At 40.5% G+C, this 16430-nt stretch overlaps 2 protein-coding genes across 2 annotated transcripts in view; both read right to left on the reverse strand.

The window, feature by feature from the left end:
- The window catches only part of LOC132880229 (E3 ubiquitin-protein ligase TRIM47-like), a 191900-nt gene that overhangs the window by 80340 nt on the left and 95130 nt on the right, over positions 1–16430 (reverse strand). The window lies entirely within an intron of this gene.
- Positions 1620–7568, reverse strand: LOC132880669 (E3 ubiquitin/ISG15 ligase TRIM25-like). The gene is made up of 6 exons (XM_060913801.1): positions 6934–7568; positions 4306–4401; positions 3934–4167; positions 3630–3801; positions 3372–3431; positions 1620–2751 (listed from the first exon to the last, which is right to left on the reverse strand). Exons 1-6 carry the CDS (start codon positions 7522–7524, stop codon positions 2213–2215), a joined length of 1692 nt encoding a protein of 563 aa, XP_060769784.1. The 5' UTR covers positions 7525–7568; the 3' UTR covers positions 1620–2212.

Here is a 16430-nt window from a genome sequence, read left to right on the forward strand (position 1 = left end):
ATGTGAGTTCAGCAAAAATATTGAAAATGGTTCATTTCTTGCAGCGTCACGTGTCCATGAGCATCCTCTAGTGGTCAGAAATGATAAGACAAGTTTAAATTGCAGTCATTTAAATTTAATGAATAAATCACTCAATTTTTCATTTTCTGAAAATTTATAAAGAAATAAATGGCTAAAGTGAGATAAAGGAATTCTTTAAAGTGAATTTGATTTTATTGTCGCCTACACATGAATGTTAAATGGTAAATGTGGCCAGAGATCGATTTCTGTACTTCAATAGAAAGTATCATGTATGTCATTTATGTTCTTTTCCCATTTTGTCCTTTCTTTCTGTCCATGAAGTGTATGCGGTGAAATCACATTTTAAAATCAGAACTCCAGATAGAATTCTATAATATGCGAATACAATCGAGTTATTTGGAGGCTCAGTTTTACAGAGTAGCACCACATCACTGAAAAACAACAACAACAACAACAAAAAAACCCCAGCAGCCTTTCAACATCAATTCTGTATCTTCACTAAAAGACACACAAGAGGATTTACAGCAGGACCGTGTCTTACTACAAGCACTAAAAACTACCACATTGTGTTCATTAAGGATGGAAATAAAGCAGAAATATTTCACTGTCATCTGCACTTCAGTGTCATTTGTTCTGCTGAAATATTTTCCTCATTCTGTCAGTTTGGAATTTAGTGAGGAGTGAAAATTAATTGAAATAAATGACTTTATTACCACAAGGGGAGTCAAAACCTGATTTGATTTATTTTGCATTGTTTATTGCTAATAGAAGTCCCACTTTCTCATGAACAGATTGTTGAGATGGAAATGAAGTTGGTAGATGAATATGTTTGAGATCAGAGATCCTGAGTCGCCTCAATCAGTCATTAGACGTGTCTTTGAGAAGTAGGAGAACACTGGAGAACCAGGAGGAAACCCACACTGACATGGGTCATTTTACCTTTGGGTCATTTTAACATTGTTAACAGACTGAAATGAATCTCCTGAAAGGCAGAAGAAAGAAATCTGCGAGTAGTGTTAACACAAGACTTTATCTAATCCCAGTCAGTGCAGGGTTCAAACCCCATCCACCAGAAATATCATTAAAATCAAAGGGAAAGGCAGAGACGAGGCGAGATCATCAACAGGAGATCTATCCAGAATAAACACGGCTCACAACTGAGGAGATTTACTAACACACTGGAAGGGTTCACAGTTACTGTAGGATCATTGTGCATTTTATAACAACAGACAGGAAATGAGTGGAGGAAGTGAAGTTATTCAAAATGTGTAAAGGCGCCCTCTGGTGGTCTGGAGGAGAAATGTCCCGGTTAAATATTGCAGAGTTCATCCACGTTTCTTTTATTTTTATTTGTGAACCAACAGGTCTAAAATAATTTCACTTCAATGAGCTGTTACTATAGAAACAAGGACGTATTAGTGCAAGTCCATTAATATAAACCTGCATTACTGTCAGAGCTGCTGTTATAGAAAAATAATCAACAACTTCTGACCAATCAGAATAGTCAACTGGAACAGAATTATTTTTTTTGTTTTATTTGATTGAAAATTAAAAGGATTTTTAAAAAATGTTTTTCCAACAATCATGTTGAGAATCTAAATCAGGAGTCAGACCACAGACAGATCCAGTTCACAGAGACAGATTTATCATTATTCACACAGACAATATATGACGACATTAAAAGAGATGTTTTTTGGAGGAAAGTCAGTTGTAGGTTTACAGTGATTTTCACAAACACATATTTAAGACACTGTGGTTATTTTCCACAGATTAAATAATCTAAAAATATCCATCCAAAGTGGAGAAAACCCCCGTTGCGTATCAACACAGCGGCTTGCTGACATCCTGACCTCAGTATTAAAAGCTTCTGTCTGAAAATGAGTTCAGCACAGAAACTCCATCACTGGGGGAAACTTTATTCTCCTGTGCTCTTATCTTTTATTCTGCAAAGCTTTGATTGCAATATTTGAATAAAAATCCCAAACTCACAGATAAACCTGGATTTATAAGGTTCTATCTGCGGGCCAATCATCATCCAGGCTGAATATGGGATGAACACGACATCGGCATATTTTATAATTTAAATATTAAAATGAGTGTTTTTGTGCAGCTGGATTGTGTTCTAGTGAAACAGACGACTGAGCAACAACGTGGCAACGTGCAGGAATTTTACAGAAAACACTACACACTTTTATTCTGGATCACACAATCTCACTGTAGAACCAGGAGACCAATAGGGTCCAAACCCAGCGTATAGAGTCTGAGTGAATGTGGTGTGGACTCTGTGGAGGAGCTTCATCGTGTCAGAGACGCTGTAGAAGGACAGAGTTCCTGCACTGTGATCCACATACACTCCTATTCTGGAGGCTGATGGAACTCTGAGATTAGTCTCAATGCTGTTGTGACAGAAAGAGAGAGAAGAAAAAGAAGAACAGCACAGACTCCAGGACTGATTGTTGAATCCAAACCGACACTCATAACCCCATCCTTTCCTGCTGATGTCTTTATATGAGACTGATATGTCCACACCATCAGCACCGCTCCACTCCACCTCCCAGTAACAGCGTCCACACACACTCTCCTTACACAACACCTGCTCCCAGGAATCAAATCTCTCTGGATGATCAGAGTAACGCTGCTCTCTCTCACTCCATCTCACCGCTCTGTTCTTCTCAGACAGAATGAGGTGACGATGCACCGTGTTGGGATCCAGAGTCAGATAACAGAAATCTAAAATAAAAGAGAAAAACAAACTGAACAATGTGAACATGAATATCCGCGCTGGGGGCGTGGTCACGAAAACAGCAGTTCGGTTGCAGTGAAAACTTTTCTCTGTAGAACCCTGTCACTCCCCCCTCCCCCCACTCTGGGCTCAAGAACACAACAAAAGGGCAATAATATGACAGCCAATCAGAATCCAGATACGACAACCAATCAGAATTCAGATACAACAACCAGTCAGAATTCAGATACATTCAGTTGCCAAGTAAAATTGTAACCTGTCAAAGTTCTCGAGCCCTCGTGCTGTTTTACCGTTAGATCAATCACATATCAGCTTAAACTAGCATTCTAAACCTAGTTAAAGATCCCACAGAAGAGAGCGACTCCCCCTGCCAGCCTCATGGAACTGAATAAGTTGACTTAATTAAAAAGTTTACTGTTCTATGAAAGGGTGTGTTTGCATGATCATTATTATTTTACTAGTGGAATAAAATTGTCTTGAAAAGACGTCAACAATAATATCGTTTATCACAATAATTTCTGAGACAATATATCGTCCAACAAAATTTGTTATCGTGACAGGCCCAGAAGTGTGTGTGTGTGTGTGTGTGTGTGTGTGTTAGATGTACATTTCAGAAACTCTTCTCTGCTCTGTGGTTCTGGTTCTGAAATGATCTGAACTGCTGCAGCTGTGGAGAGAAAAATAGAAACATGAGTTTGTGTAAAAGATGGAAAGAGTTTAAAGTGATCCAGTCAGTTTATTCATTTTAAATCAGTGTTTTAGTTCAAAGTGTCGGGTGAATAAAGTGTCTGCAGAAAAGAAAGCAGGAGCATCGCTAAGAAATAACACATCACTGTGTTTCTCCAGCAGGAACAGCTCCTCTTACCATGTGGAGGGATTTTGTTGAATTCCTCCTCACAGAATTCCTCGAGTCTCTTTTTCAGATCTGAGAGAGAATTCCTCACTCCATCAAATGAGAGATGTTGATGGACAGTGACGCTGGATGTGTGAAAATCTGGTCTGTGAAATGGAGGAGAGCGACGTCCAGAAGCTAAAACCTACAGAAAGCAAATGAAATGTAAAACCCACTTGTGATGTCAGACAGGGACATTTATTGTTCCCTTAATGAGAGGTGTTTTAGAGAGTGTGTGAGGAACAGCTGGCTCTGTAGATCAGACAGTGAGTGTTACCTGGAGGAAATGGATGTGATCGTGTGTGTGTGAAAGCTGCTCCAGCTCAGTGACTCTCCTCTGAAGATCAGCAATCTCCTGCTCCAGTTGCTCCAGGAGTCGTTCAGCTCGACTCAGTTCAGCCTTCTCCTGATCTCTGATCAGCTCCGTCACCTCCCAGCGCTTTTTCTCCATGGAGCTGATCAGCTCAGTAAAGATCCTCTCACTGTCCTCCACTGCTGTCTGTGCACTGAGCTGTTAGGACACACACACACACACACACACAAGATTTAAAGCTCATCTATCATTCCCTCTCTTACTGGGACTGTAAATGACTCGTTGTCCATGTTGTGTGTGATTCTAGGAGCAGCTCTGTCTCTGCTCACTGCTCACCTTTATAGTGTTCACAGCCTGTTTCAGCTCCTGCACCTTCTTCTGCTTCTCCTGGATTCTCTGCTGGGATTTCATCTGCTCCTCCTTTAACTCACTCTGAGGACAAATAAAATACATTCAGCTTTTTATACAGTACGAGCGAACTGGTTCCATATTAATGTCAGTTCAAAGTACATTCATGTTTCGCTCTGAAGGTTATGTACTCTGTGTGTGCGTGTGTGTGTGTGTGTGTGTGAGAGAGAGAGAGAGAGAGAGAGAGAGAGAAATGTTCACTAACTGATCTGGGCTGGGTTTCCCGAAAGCCTCTTAAGGCCAAGAGAGTTTTAAATGACCTCTTAAGATCCATCATCAAGCTAACGTGGTTTTCCCGAACAACATCGTAGCACAAGTCGTCCTTTAGTTTGCTCGGAATTTACGAGAGACCCGGAGCACTCGTTCAAAACAAAGAGCGACTCGCTCGCTGCCGAATCCACAGAATGCGCATGCGGCTCTGAGGGACTCTCACAGTCAGCGGGGGAAACTGGTGCTGAATCTGCTGGTGGTGTTCAATTAGTTTTCTTCTACATTGCAAGTACATCGAGTTAATTATCAGAGGTGGACAGTAACGAAGTACATTTACTTGAGTTCTGTACTGAAGTACACTTTTTGAGTATCTGTACTTTACTTGAGTTTTTTTTGGGGGAACTTATGACTTTAACTTCACTACATTTGAAAGACAAATATCGTACTTTTTACTCCACTACATTTCTATCAAGGTCCTCGTTACTCGTTACTATGAAGCAGCTTTGAAAGTGGATGTTTTTTTCTTTTCTTTTCTAAAACATGATTGTTTTTTCCGCAGGTGACACTGAGACAGTCTATCAGTAATCACTAGGGTCACGTCACGTCCATAGACTGGATAAAATCAAGATCAATGATTTCTCCGCAGCATTATTTAACACGATCAGTTGATGGCAGAATGGAAGGAGGCGGTTCTTCTGGGGAATGCACACACCCACGGTTCTATAGCTAGAACCCATGTTTCAGTTTTCTGAAAGGAATAAAGAGTCATTTGGCTTTAAATGTTTGCTTTGGTTGTCTAAAACGGAACATATCACAGCATACAAAAACTTGCCATCCCACCTGCGGAAGCATATTGAGGGATATAAACGTTTTATTAGCTTGCAGTGAAGTTGTCTGTGCATTTAGAGTTAGCGATAGTGTTGAAATAGCTATGCAGTCTGATTAGTCAAATGATTTTCTGTGGATTTGCCCGCCAAGTTGCCATAGTCTTGTCCATGGCTAATGTTTACACATAGCTAGTTAACTTGGACACTGTTAGTTATGTCCAATACGATTGCCTTTAGCAGCTACTAATGCCTATATTGGAGACGCGAACTGCAAAGACGCACTTCGTCCTGTTGCTCTTTAAACTCCTTCTTCTGAGTGAATTCCGGAAAACCACACACAGAGACAATGTTCATTCTTTAAGAGAGTCTCTCAACTCTCTCTTTAGGTCTGAAGGGCAACGTTATCAGGAAACCCACCCCGAACCAGATTACGACCATCACTGAAGATAAATTTCACACTCTGTTCACCAGAACACAGACAATTTTAATCAGCTTTTACAGAATCCTTCTGATTGAGACACACATTGAAATTAAAGTTCAAATCATATCACTGACTAAAGCACCTGTTTCTAGATGGGAAACTATAATTAATACACTCTGGAGTCTAAGGCCTTTCAGAGACTTTGAGGCTGTTTGCAACACCCTGACATTTTCAAGTATTTCAACTAACTGTAAACATCTATGCAAAAGTGGCACATATGGTTGTATTCTGAAAAGCCTAACAAAAAATAATATGAAAGTAAAGTGAATGTAATACAAACACGATTGAGTGTAAACACAACTGTACAAAAAACAGGTTTTAGAGGTCTTCAAACCGTGCAAGAAAACACACAATAAATATATCTAGCCAAGACTTTTGAAGTTTGAACCTTGTAAACAAAAGTGTTGGCTGCATAAAAGTAAAAAGAGCATTTAGAAATGTTTTGTTGTTTCCATGCAAAATGTAAAAAAGTAATTGTATGTCAAGCCAGTGTCTCTGTTAGTCGAATACTAATTAGATGGGCGTGAAACACCTCTGATGGCCCCCACCCCCCTGTCACTTTCCATGTGCTCTGGCAGGACATTGCCTTTGCCTTCTGGCTGAATGGGGCGTGCTCTCACCTCTGAATAGCCACTCAAGCACCGGATACAAGCACCTGGTACTTTACATGTGAATAGCGATAACCGGGTACTTTACATGTGAATAGCGATAACCGGGTACTTTACATGCGAATAGCGATAGGTGTGGCCTCGGGGGCTGCTGCAGTCAGACAGTACAGAAAATCCAAAGATTTCTCTTCACTCTCTTTAAAAAGGGCCAGCTATATAATTTATTTCATATATATATATATATATATATATATATATATTTGAAAACTAGAAGTTTCAAGGTTTTTAATGGTGTCACTTATATGTTTGAATGACAAAAACTCACAGGGTTACAGATGTGTTTTTGGAGAAGTGTCAAATTGCCCGCCGGCGGGCACTTGACTTGAGAGGGTTAAGCTGATTTAATTCTGGAAAGATTTCTAGTTCTCACCTGTTTTTCAGCTCTTTCTGTTGCAACTGAAATAGCGTCATGGTCTTTATGTTTCTCCAACATACACAAATAACAGATGCAGGTTTGATCAGTACGACAGTAGATCTCAATCAGCTTGTTATGTTCAGAGCAGATCTTCTCTTGGAGTTTTGCTGAGGCTTCAATTAATGTGTGTTTTTTCAAAGCAGGAACTTCAAGATGAGGTTTCAGATGAATTTCACAAAATGAAGTCAAACAAATCAGACAGGACTTGACGGCTTTGTGTTTTCTCCCGGTGCAGAAATCACACTCCACATCTCCAGGTCCAGCGTAACAGTGAGCAGGAGAAGCAGCTTGGACTTCAGTCTTCTTCAGTTTCTCCACCACTTCATCCAGCATGTTGTTTCTGCGTAGAACAGGCCTTGTCGTGAAAGTGTCTCTGCACTGAGGACAGCTGTAGACGCCCTTCTGATCCTCCTGATCCCAGCAGCCATTAATACACACCTTACAGAAACTGTGACCACAGGGGATAGCCACCGGATCCTTCAGGAGATCCAGACACACTGGACACATGAACTGGTCCTGAGCTACTGAAATACTGGCCTCCGCCATTTTCCTGAAATCGCAACGAGAGAGAGAGAGAGATCAGTTTTGTTTTCTCTGAAATGACAAGTTACTTCCTGGTTCTGTGTGTGAAAGAGAGAGAGAGAGAGAGAGAGAGAGGAGGAGCACAAACACAGAGAGATCATGAACACTCCTCTATTAACCATTTCATCTCCCTTCAGTGCAGAAATTTAACCCATGTAGCCGCACTGATTAGGATTAATTTCATGAAATACTCACAGAATGGATCTTAATTTTCTGGACTTTTCCACCTACTGACATCTCAAGCACAACTTTCAGCCTTGTTGATAAATTACAATTGTTTCACTTGAACAGCTTTTTCCTCGTGACATCTTTAAACTGATCTTCATCCGTAAAGAATGTTGGAGCCATTTTAAAAGTGAGGAGGACGCAGCTGTCAGGACGGAAAACCGTATTTTATTGATTTCGCATTGTTTATTGCGAAAAGAAATCACAAAAGTGGATCTTTTTTTCAACATAATCTCCATTTCACTCAGTATGAGCACTCCAGGCTTACAGTAAGAGCCTGAACTCTTCATGACCTGCTGTTTGTGGAAACTAATCCACTTTGTGTTGGGTCACATCCCACCACCTCATCACAGATTAATTTCCTGGAGCAGCATGCCTCATCCTCTTTTATTCCTTACATCATGATTTATCAAGAACATTATTCCTGGTCGATGAAGAATTCTTTCTCATGAACAGATTGTTGAGATGGAAATGAAGTTGGTAGATGAATATGTTTGAGATCAGAGATCCTGAGTCACTTCAATCAGTCACTTCAATGTGTCTTTGAGAAGTAGGAGAACACTGGAGAACCAGGAGGAAACCCACACTGACACGGGTCATTTTACCTTTGGGTCATTTTAACATTGTTAACAGACTGAAATGAATCTCCTGAAAGGCAGAAGAAAGAAATCTGCTAGTAGTGTTAACACAAGACTTTATCTAATCCCAGTCAGTGCAGGGTTCAAACCCCATCCACCAGAAATATCATTAAAGGGAAAGGCAGAGATGAGGCGAGATCATAAACAGGAGATCTATCCAGAATAAACATGGCTCACAGCTGAGGAGATTTACGAACACACTGGAAGGGTTCACAGTAACTTCTCCTTCTTTCTTGTGTTGAAAGGCAGTCAGCGTCCTTATTGTTGCATTGCTGCCACCTTCTGGATCAATTCCTTGCACCATTATACAGTGTCTTGCAAAAGTATTCATCCCCCTTGGTGTTTGTCCTGTTTTGTCGCATTACAAGCTGGAATTAAAATGGATGTTTTGGAGGGTTAGCACCATTTGATTTACAAACCATGCCGACCACTTAAAAGGTGAAAATTGTTGTTTTATTGTGACACAAACAATATTTAAGATAAAAAAGACAGAAATCTGGAGTGTGCATAAGAATTCACCCCCAAAGTCAATACTTTGTAGAGACACCTTTTGCTGCAATTACAGCTGCAAGTCTCTTGGGGTATGTCTCTATTAACTTAGCACATCTAGCTCCTGGGATTTTTGCCCATTCCTCAAGGCAAAACTGCTCCAACTCCTTCAAGTTAGATGGGTTGCGTTGGTGTACAGCAATCTTCAAGTTATGCCACAGATTCTCAATTGGATTGAGGTCTAGGCTTTGATGAGGCCATTCCAAGATATTTAAATGTTTCCCTTTAAACCACTCCAGTGTAGCTTTAGCAGTATGTTTAGGATCGTTGTCCTGCTGGAATGTGAACTTTTGTCTCAGTCTCAAACCTCTGGCTGACTCAAACAGGTTTTCCTCCAGAATTGCCCTGTATTTAGTGCCATCCATCTTTCCTTCAGTCTTGACCAGCTTTCCTGTTCCTGCAGATGAAAAACATCCCCACAGCATGATGCTGCCACCACCATGCTTCACTGTAAGAATGGTGTTCTCAGGGTGATGGGTTTGCGCCACACAGGGTGATGGGTTTGTGTTTCCCATGATGGCCAAAAAGATCAATTTTGGTCTCATCTGACCAGAGAATCTTCTTCCATGTGTTTGGGGAGTCTGCCACATGCTGTTGGGCAAACTCCAAACATGTTTTTTTATTATTATTTTTTTTTTTCTGTAAGTAATGGCTTTTTTTTCCTGGCCACTCTTCCATAAAGCCCCGCCCACTCTGTGAAGTGTACGACTTAAAGTGGTCCTATGGACAGATACTCCCATCTCTGCTGTGGATCTTTGCAGCTCCTTCAGTGTTATCGTTGGTGTCTTTGTTGCATCTCTGATTAATGCCCTCCTTCCCCGGTCTGTGAGTTTTGTTGGGCGGGGCCTTCTCTTGTCAGGTTTGTAGTGGTGCCATATTCTTTCCATTTTGCTATAATGAATTTAATGGCACGCCATGGGATATTCAAAATTTGGGATATTTTTTATAACCCAACCCTGATCTATACTTCTCCATAACTTTGTCTCTGACCTGTTTGGAGGCTCCTTGGTTTTCATGTTGTTTGTTTTGTCATGTTACAGAGTCAGGGTCCTTCCAGAATAGGTTGATTTATATAGACACCATGTGACAGATCATGTGACACTGTGATTGCACACAGGTGGCTCTTAATCAACTAATTATGTGACTTATGAAGTGAATTGGTTGGACCAGCTCTTATTTAGGGGTTTCATATGAAAGGGGTGAATACATATGCACACTCCAGATTTCTGGGGTTTTTTCATCTTAATTATTGTATGTGTTACAATAATACAACAATTTTCACCTTTAAAGTGGTCGGCATGTTGTGTAAATCAAATGGTGCTAACCCTCCAAACATCCATTTTAATTCCAGCTTGTAAGGCGACAAAACAGGACAAACACCAAGGGGGATGAATACTTTTGCAAGACACTGTCCAGCAGCTTGCGGACATCCTGACCTCAGTATTAAAAGCTTCTGTCTGAAAATGAGTTCAGCACAGAAACTTCATCGCTGGGGGAAACTTTATTCTCCTGTGCTCTTATCTTTTATTCTGCAAAGCTTTGATTGTAATATTTGAATAAAAATCCCAAACTCACAGATAAACCTGGATTTATAAGGTTCTAAAAAAAAGTAAATTTTATTCAATGAAACACAACATGCATTTAATACAATTCAATACAACCTCTCTCTCTGTCTCTTTCTCTCTCTCTTTTCTCTCCAAGTCTTCATAATGGATCACCACCAGAACATTAGTGCATCGATGTTAACTGGACTTCCTGCATGTTTGCACCACCTTGATAACTGAAGCTTGATTGTGCATTTTCTGAATCATTTAATGAAACAATGTCAGCTGTATGTAATTCGGCTAAAAAGGAGCAACAAACAAACAGTGACGAGCCATTTGGGAGCTGAACAAGTCGATTCTGACTGTAAATAGATGTTCAGTCCATATTATGTAGAACATTTTGGAATCATTGTTCAATTCACTGCTTATTCATGCAGTGTGACATCCTCACGATACACAACAAGATCTGTTTTTTGTCTTGTTAACTTCAAGAGAGAGAAAAAAGGAGGCTGGTGAGGGAACAACTCACTTATAGCTGCTATAGAGAGCGTGCACGTGACGTCACGAGGTCACGTGATATTTGTTTATCCGCCATTTTGGACGGCAAGGTCGCGCATAGAACTTAGACAAACCCGTTCTAATTATCAAGTGTGTGGGAGTAGATCTTTCGAGAATGGTTATATCTTGTTCAGCATTTGGTTGTACCAATAGACAGGGCCAAAAGGAGGGCCTGTCATTTTATAGATTCCCCGCAGACGAGGAGAGACGCGCAAAATGGGTGTCCACTGTGCAAAGAGAAAACTGGAACCCCAGTTCTACCAGCCGAATTTGTAGTGAACACTTCATATCAGGTAGGTGTAATCTTCTAATTCAATACTCCTAGTACATCTGTTAAGTTGATTTTCGTATTGAATGATAACTGCATACTTAGAAACTAGACAGTCTCTAACGTTTAAAATGGCTATGCCTAGCCCTACTACCCTGGCCTAGTCTATGACAATGTTTTATCTTTTTGGCTCATATATGCCTTTGAAAGGCCAATCCATAGTAGGGATGGTGAAAACTAAAAAAAATCTTGACCGACCACCGAGCCTCATTAGCCGGTTAAAGTCGGTTAACCTTTGAGTTTAAACAGGGATGCAAACGGCGGATGCCGCCTTTTTCACGGCTGAATCGCACAGATCCGATTTGGGGTGGGGTGGGGGGGGGGGCGTTGGAGTGTCTGAGTAATTTCATCAAAGTAAATTATATATTAAAATTACTAAATGAGCAAATGCTGTTACAGTCCATGAAACATGGGAAGTATTAGTATGAGAAGAAGGCAGTTGGTTAGAAAGCTGCGCACATTTGCGCAGCTTCCGCGCAGGCGTGCACAGCTGTTTTTCAGACAAAAACATACATATTTACAACCCTGTCATTATCTGGAACTGAGTTTAGATTACGAACATTCTTAAGATAAAACGTCCTGCATAGTCTCTTTATGATAAACGTCTTAATGCCACTTACCCGTGAGGTTATCAAGTAGACTTCCTTCTTCGGAACCTTCCAGAGGTATAGTTGGGATACCCATCCTGCAACAAAATATTTATAAGCTTCCAGGCTCTTGTAAGCTTTGAGGGCTTTGCCAGTGTAACACGATTAACGAGAAAATTGTAAATGTCGTGGTAGGCCAGATCGGGCAAATCGCCAGCACCGCAGCTCCGAATTTCCCTGAACAAGGATTGCGGCAAGTTGTACGGATCTGCAATCCCCAACCTGGAACACTTTTCCACGTAACGCTGCCTCACGTCACCTTCAAGATGCTGAACAAACTTAGACAAGTAATCGTGCGATGTAGATGGGGTATTTTCCAAATTTTCTTGGGGATTACTCCCTGGATCCATTACGCTCGCGCAAGGTAAACTATCCTGATGCCGTCCAATGTGGCGGAGTGGGCGGAGTACACACGTGCGGGTCACGTGACTGCACATCCTCTATAACGATAGTGACGACAGGCTCTAACTCGTTTCATGGACGTTCCACACCATTAAATGTAGATATAAATGGATAAAGAGTATGATGTGTCATTTTGTACACTGAAAAATACAACGGCAATTCTAAAAAAGTTGGGACGCTGTGTAAACTGGAAATAAAAAGAGAATGCGATAATTTGCAAATCATGGAAACCCGATTTTTCATTGAAAATAGTACAAAGACAACATTTCAAATGTTGAAACTGAGAAATTTTCTTGTTTATTGAAAAATATACACTCATTTTGAATTTGATGTCAGCAAAATGGTTCAAGAAAGTTCAAGAAAGAACGGGGTGTGTTTACTACTGTGTTGCATCACCTCTACTTTTAACAATTCTCTGTTAACATTTGGGAACTGAGGAGACCAATTGCTGTAGTTTTGAAAGAGAAATGTTGTCCCATTCTTGCCTGATATACACTTTCAGCTGCTCAAAAGTTTGCACTCTCCTTTGTCATATTTTGTGCTTCATAATGCACCAAATGTTTTCAATGGGAGACAGGTCTGGACTGCAGCAGGTCAGTTTAGCACCCAGACACTTTTACTACAGAGCCATGCAGTTTTAATATGCGCAGAAAGCGGTTTGGCGTTGTCTCGCTGAAAGAAGGAAGGCCTTCCCTGAAAAAGATTTTGTCTGGATGGCAGCATATTGCTCTGAAATGTGTTTATAGAGGAGTTTTCGCATGGGCCGAAAATCTGGAAACCCATCGAGTTGATTTTTCATGGGCACACAGGGATCCCAGCCGTGTTCGTCCAAAATAAGTAAACAAATTTTATATATGTGCAAATACAGTGAAGGAACAGTAATGGTATGAGTGTCAAATTAATGAAAATTATTTAACATGAGAACAAACGAAGAAGACATTTTAACATTTTGAGTCATATGATTAGCACTGTAGTGCTGCCTGTTTTTAGTCTACAATGCTCGTTGTCAAATCTCACATCAGTCAATATAAATCTTTTTTTGTTAGAAAATCAGTAAAAATAACATACAGTGGTGCTTGAAAGTTTGTGAACCCTTTAGAATTTTCTATATTTCTGCATAAATATGACTGAAAACATCATCAGATTTTCACACAAGTCCTAAAAGTAGATAAAGAGAACCCAGTCAAACAATGAGGCAAAAATATTATACTTGGTCATTTATGTATTGAGGAAAATGATCCAATATTACATATCTGTGAGTGGCAAAAGTATGTGAACCTTTGCTTTCAGTATCTGGTGTGACCCCCTTGTGCAGCAATAACTGCAACTAAACGTTTCCGGTAACTGTTGATCAGTCCTGCACACCGGCTTGGAGGAATTTTAGCCCGTTCCTCCGTACAGAACAGCTTCAACTCTGGGATGTTGGTGGGTTTCCTCACATGAACTGCTCGCTTCAGGTCCTTCCACAATATTTCGATTGGATTAAGGTCAGGACTTTGACTTGGCCATTCCAAAACATTAACTTTATTCTTCTTTAACCATTCTTTGGTAGAACGACTTATGTGCTTAGGGTCGTTGTCTTGCTGCATGACCCACCTTCTTTTGAGATTCAGTTCATGGACAGATGTCCTGACATTTTCCTTTAGAATTTGCTGGTATAATTCAGAATTCATTGTTCCATCAATGATGGCAAGCCGTCGTGGCCCAGATGCAGCAAAACAGCCCCAAACCATGATACTACCACCACCATGTTTCACAGATGGGATAAGGTGGATATGCTGGAATGCAGTGTTTTCCTTTCTCCAAACATAACGCTTCTCATTTAAACCAAAAAGTTCTATTTTGGTCTCATCTGTCCACAAAACATATTTCCAATAGCCTTCTGGCTTGTCCACGTGATCTTTAGCAAACTGCAGACGAGCAGCAATGTTCTTTTTGGAGAGCAGTGACTTTCTCCTTGCAACCTTGCCATGCGCACCATTGTTGTTCAGTGTTCTCCTGATGGTGGACTCATGAACATGTAGGTGTATTATGTTTATGTGTATGTAGATTGGTGTTAAGTGATCAATCTTTAATAATTAAATTGAATCAATCCCATTGAATCATTTAATTTGAATCATTTGAATTTAATCATACCATTGAATCAGTCTCATTGAATCAGTCTCATTGAATTGTTTAAATTGAATTATTTAAATTGAATCATTTAGTGAATCATACCATTATCGGGTATATTCAGAATTATTATGGTCACTTACCAAGCTGCAGCTAATAGTATTCATATACACCTTAAGAGTTCTTTTGAGATATGGGCGACTTCAAGAAGTATCGGAACAGCAGACAAACACACACAGTTTCAATAATAATGGAATTTATTATAACAAAGATAAAAATTGAATAGCAGCAGATGAAATCTTCTGTAAACAGTGTGTGTGTGTGTGTGTGTGTAGACAAAAGATTAGCTTTGTAGGCTAATTAGACAAAGGAAAGCTAGCTAGCATGTGTTTGTGTGTAAACAAATGATTAGCTTTGTGTGCTAACTAGACAAAGGAAGGCTAGCTAACATGTGCTTTTGAGGCCCAGTAGCCACATGGTGTTTTGAGGCCTAGTAGCCACGTGGTGCTTTTGAGGCCTAGTAGCCACGTGGTTGTGTGTGAGCGTGTGTGTATGTGTGATAACAAAATTAAATGTTAACAATTAAAATGCATTCAAATGGTCATCCGTGATATATGTAGATTTGAATGTGGGCACGGGAGAGTGCGCTATAAAGGTTGAATTGAATCAGGACTTAGAATATTATCTAAAGTTGAGACAAAAGACCTCGTGATAAAGAACAAGGGGGTTACCACGTGTCTCCTTACAGAACAAAGAGAGTTAGCTCTGGTTTGCTAGCTAAAGCATTTGTGAGGCCTAGTGTGTGTGACCACGTGGTGCATCCTGGTCCCTGGAGAAAAAAAGGGTTTCCCTAGACAGCTAACCCACTAGCTTTATAGTATTATTCAATTTACTGAAATCTTAATGAGGTCAAAATATGGGTAAATAATGAAATTAAAATGTTAGGAAGAAAGAGAGGGCATGCAAAACCTATCTATTAAACAATTGAGACCAAAAAGAGAACAAATTATAGAAAACCAAAATCAGTGTGCACACTTAAACAATCCCTGAGTGTAAATTCACACTAAGTAAACAAACTAATTCCTAAGACTAGTCTTCTTGCCCAAACACCAGTCTTACTTCAAAAACCTCGCCTTTTTGTAGAAAGCAGAGAATCCTGGGAGAGGGTAAGTTCACAGGAGCTCGGAAAAACTTCTGTGGGAAACAGAGGATCCTTGAAGAGGCTTCGTAGCTCGTGGGAAGGAAAACTCTGATCAAACAACGTGCACTAGTTAGAAGGGTCCAGCCGCTTCTTAACTACAAATTAAACTGCCTTGGGCTGCAGTTTCGTACGTACTCATAAGGAATAACTGAAAACCGGTTATAACTCACTTGAGTTAAAGATCGCGTGTTTCCGGAGTCTACCGTGATCAAGGGTAAACAAAAAGGAAAACGTGCTGAAATGTAGATCTTGCAAGAAAGAAGTCGTGGTTTCGGACGGTCCGATAGTGAGTGCCTCCTTTTAGGTCTGTTCCGTGTGGTTTCAGCCGCCAAAGAGAAAGATATGGCGGACTTCCAGGTCCTTTATGGAATCATGGAGGATGTGATGCAAGCAATCCCGCCCAGGCGTGACGTAGGTCAACGCGGAAGTTGGCTGGGAGTTGTAGTTCTTAGACAGTAGGTGGCAAACTGTACCTACAGACATTAACATTAGCCAATGTGAGAGAGGCCTTCAGTTGCTTAGAAGTTACCCTGGGGTCCTTTGTGACCTCGCCGACTATTACACGCCTTGCTCTTGGAGTGATCTTTGTTGGTCGACCACTCCTGGGGAGGGTAACAATGGTCTTGAATTTCCTCCATTTTGTTCACAATGTGTCTGACTGTGGAT

Source organism: Neoarius graeffei, chromosome 2 (assembly GCF_027579695.1).
Source record: "Neoarius graeffei isolate fNeoGra1 chromosome 2, fNeoGra1.pri, whole genome shotgun sequence".
Taxonomy (NCBI): domain Eukaryota; kingdom Metazoa; phylum Chordata; class Actinopteri; order Siluriformes; family Ariidae; genus Neoarius; species Neoarius graeffei.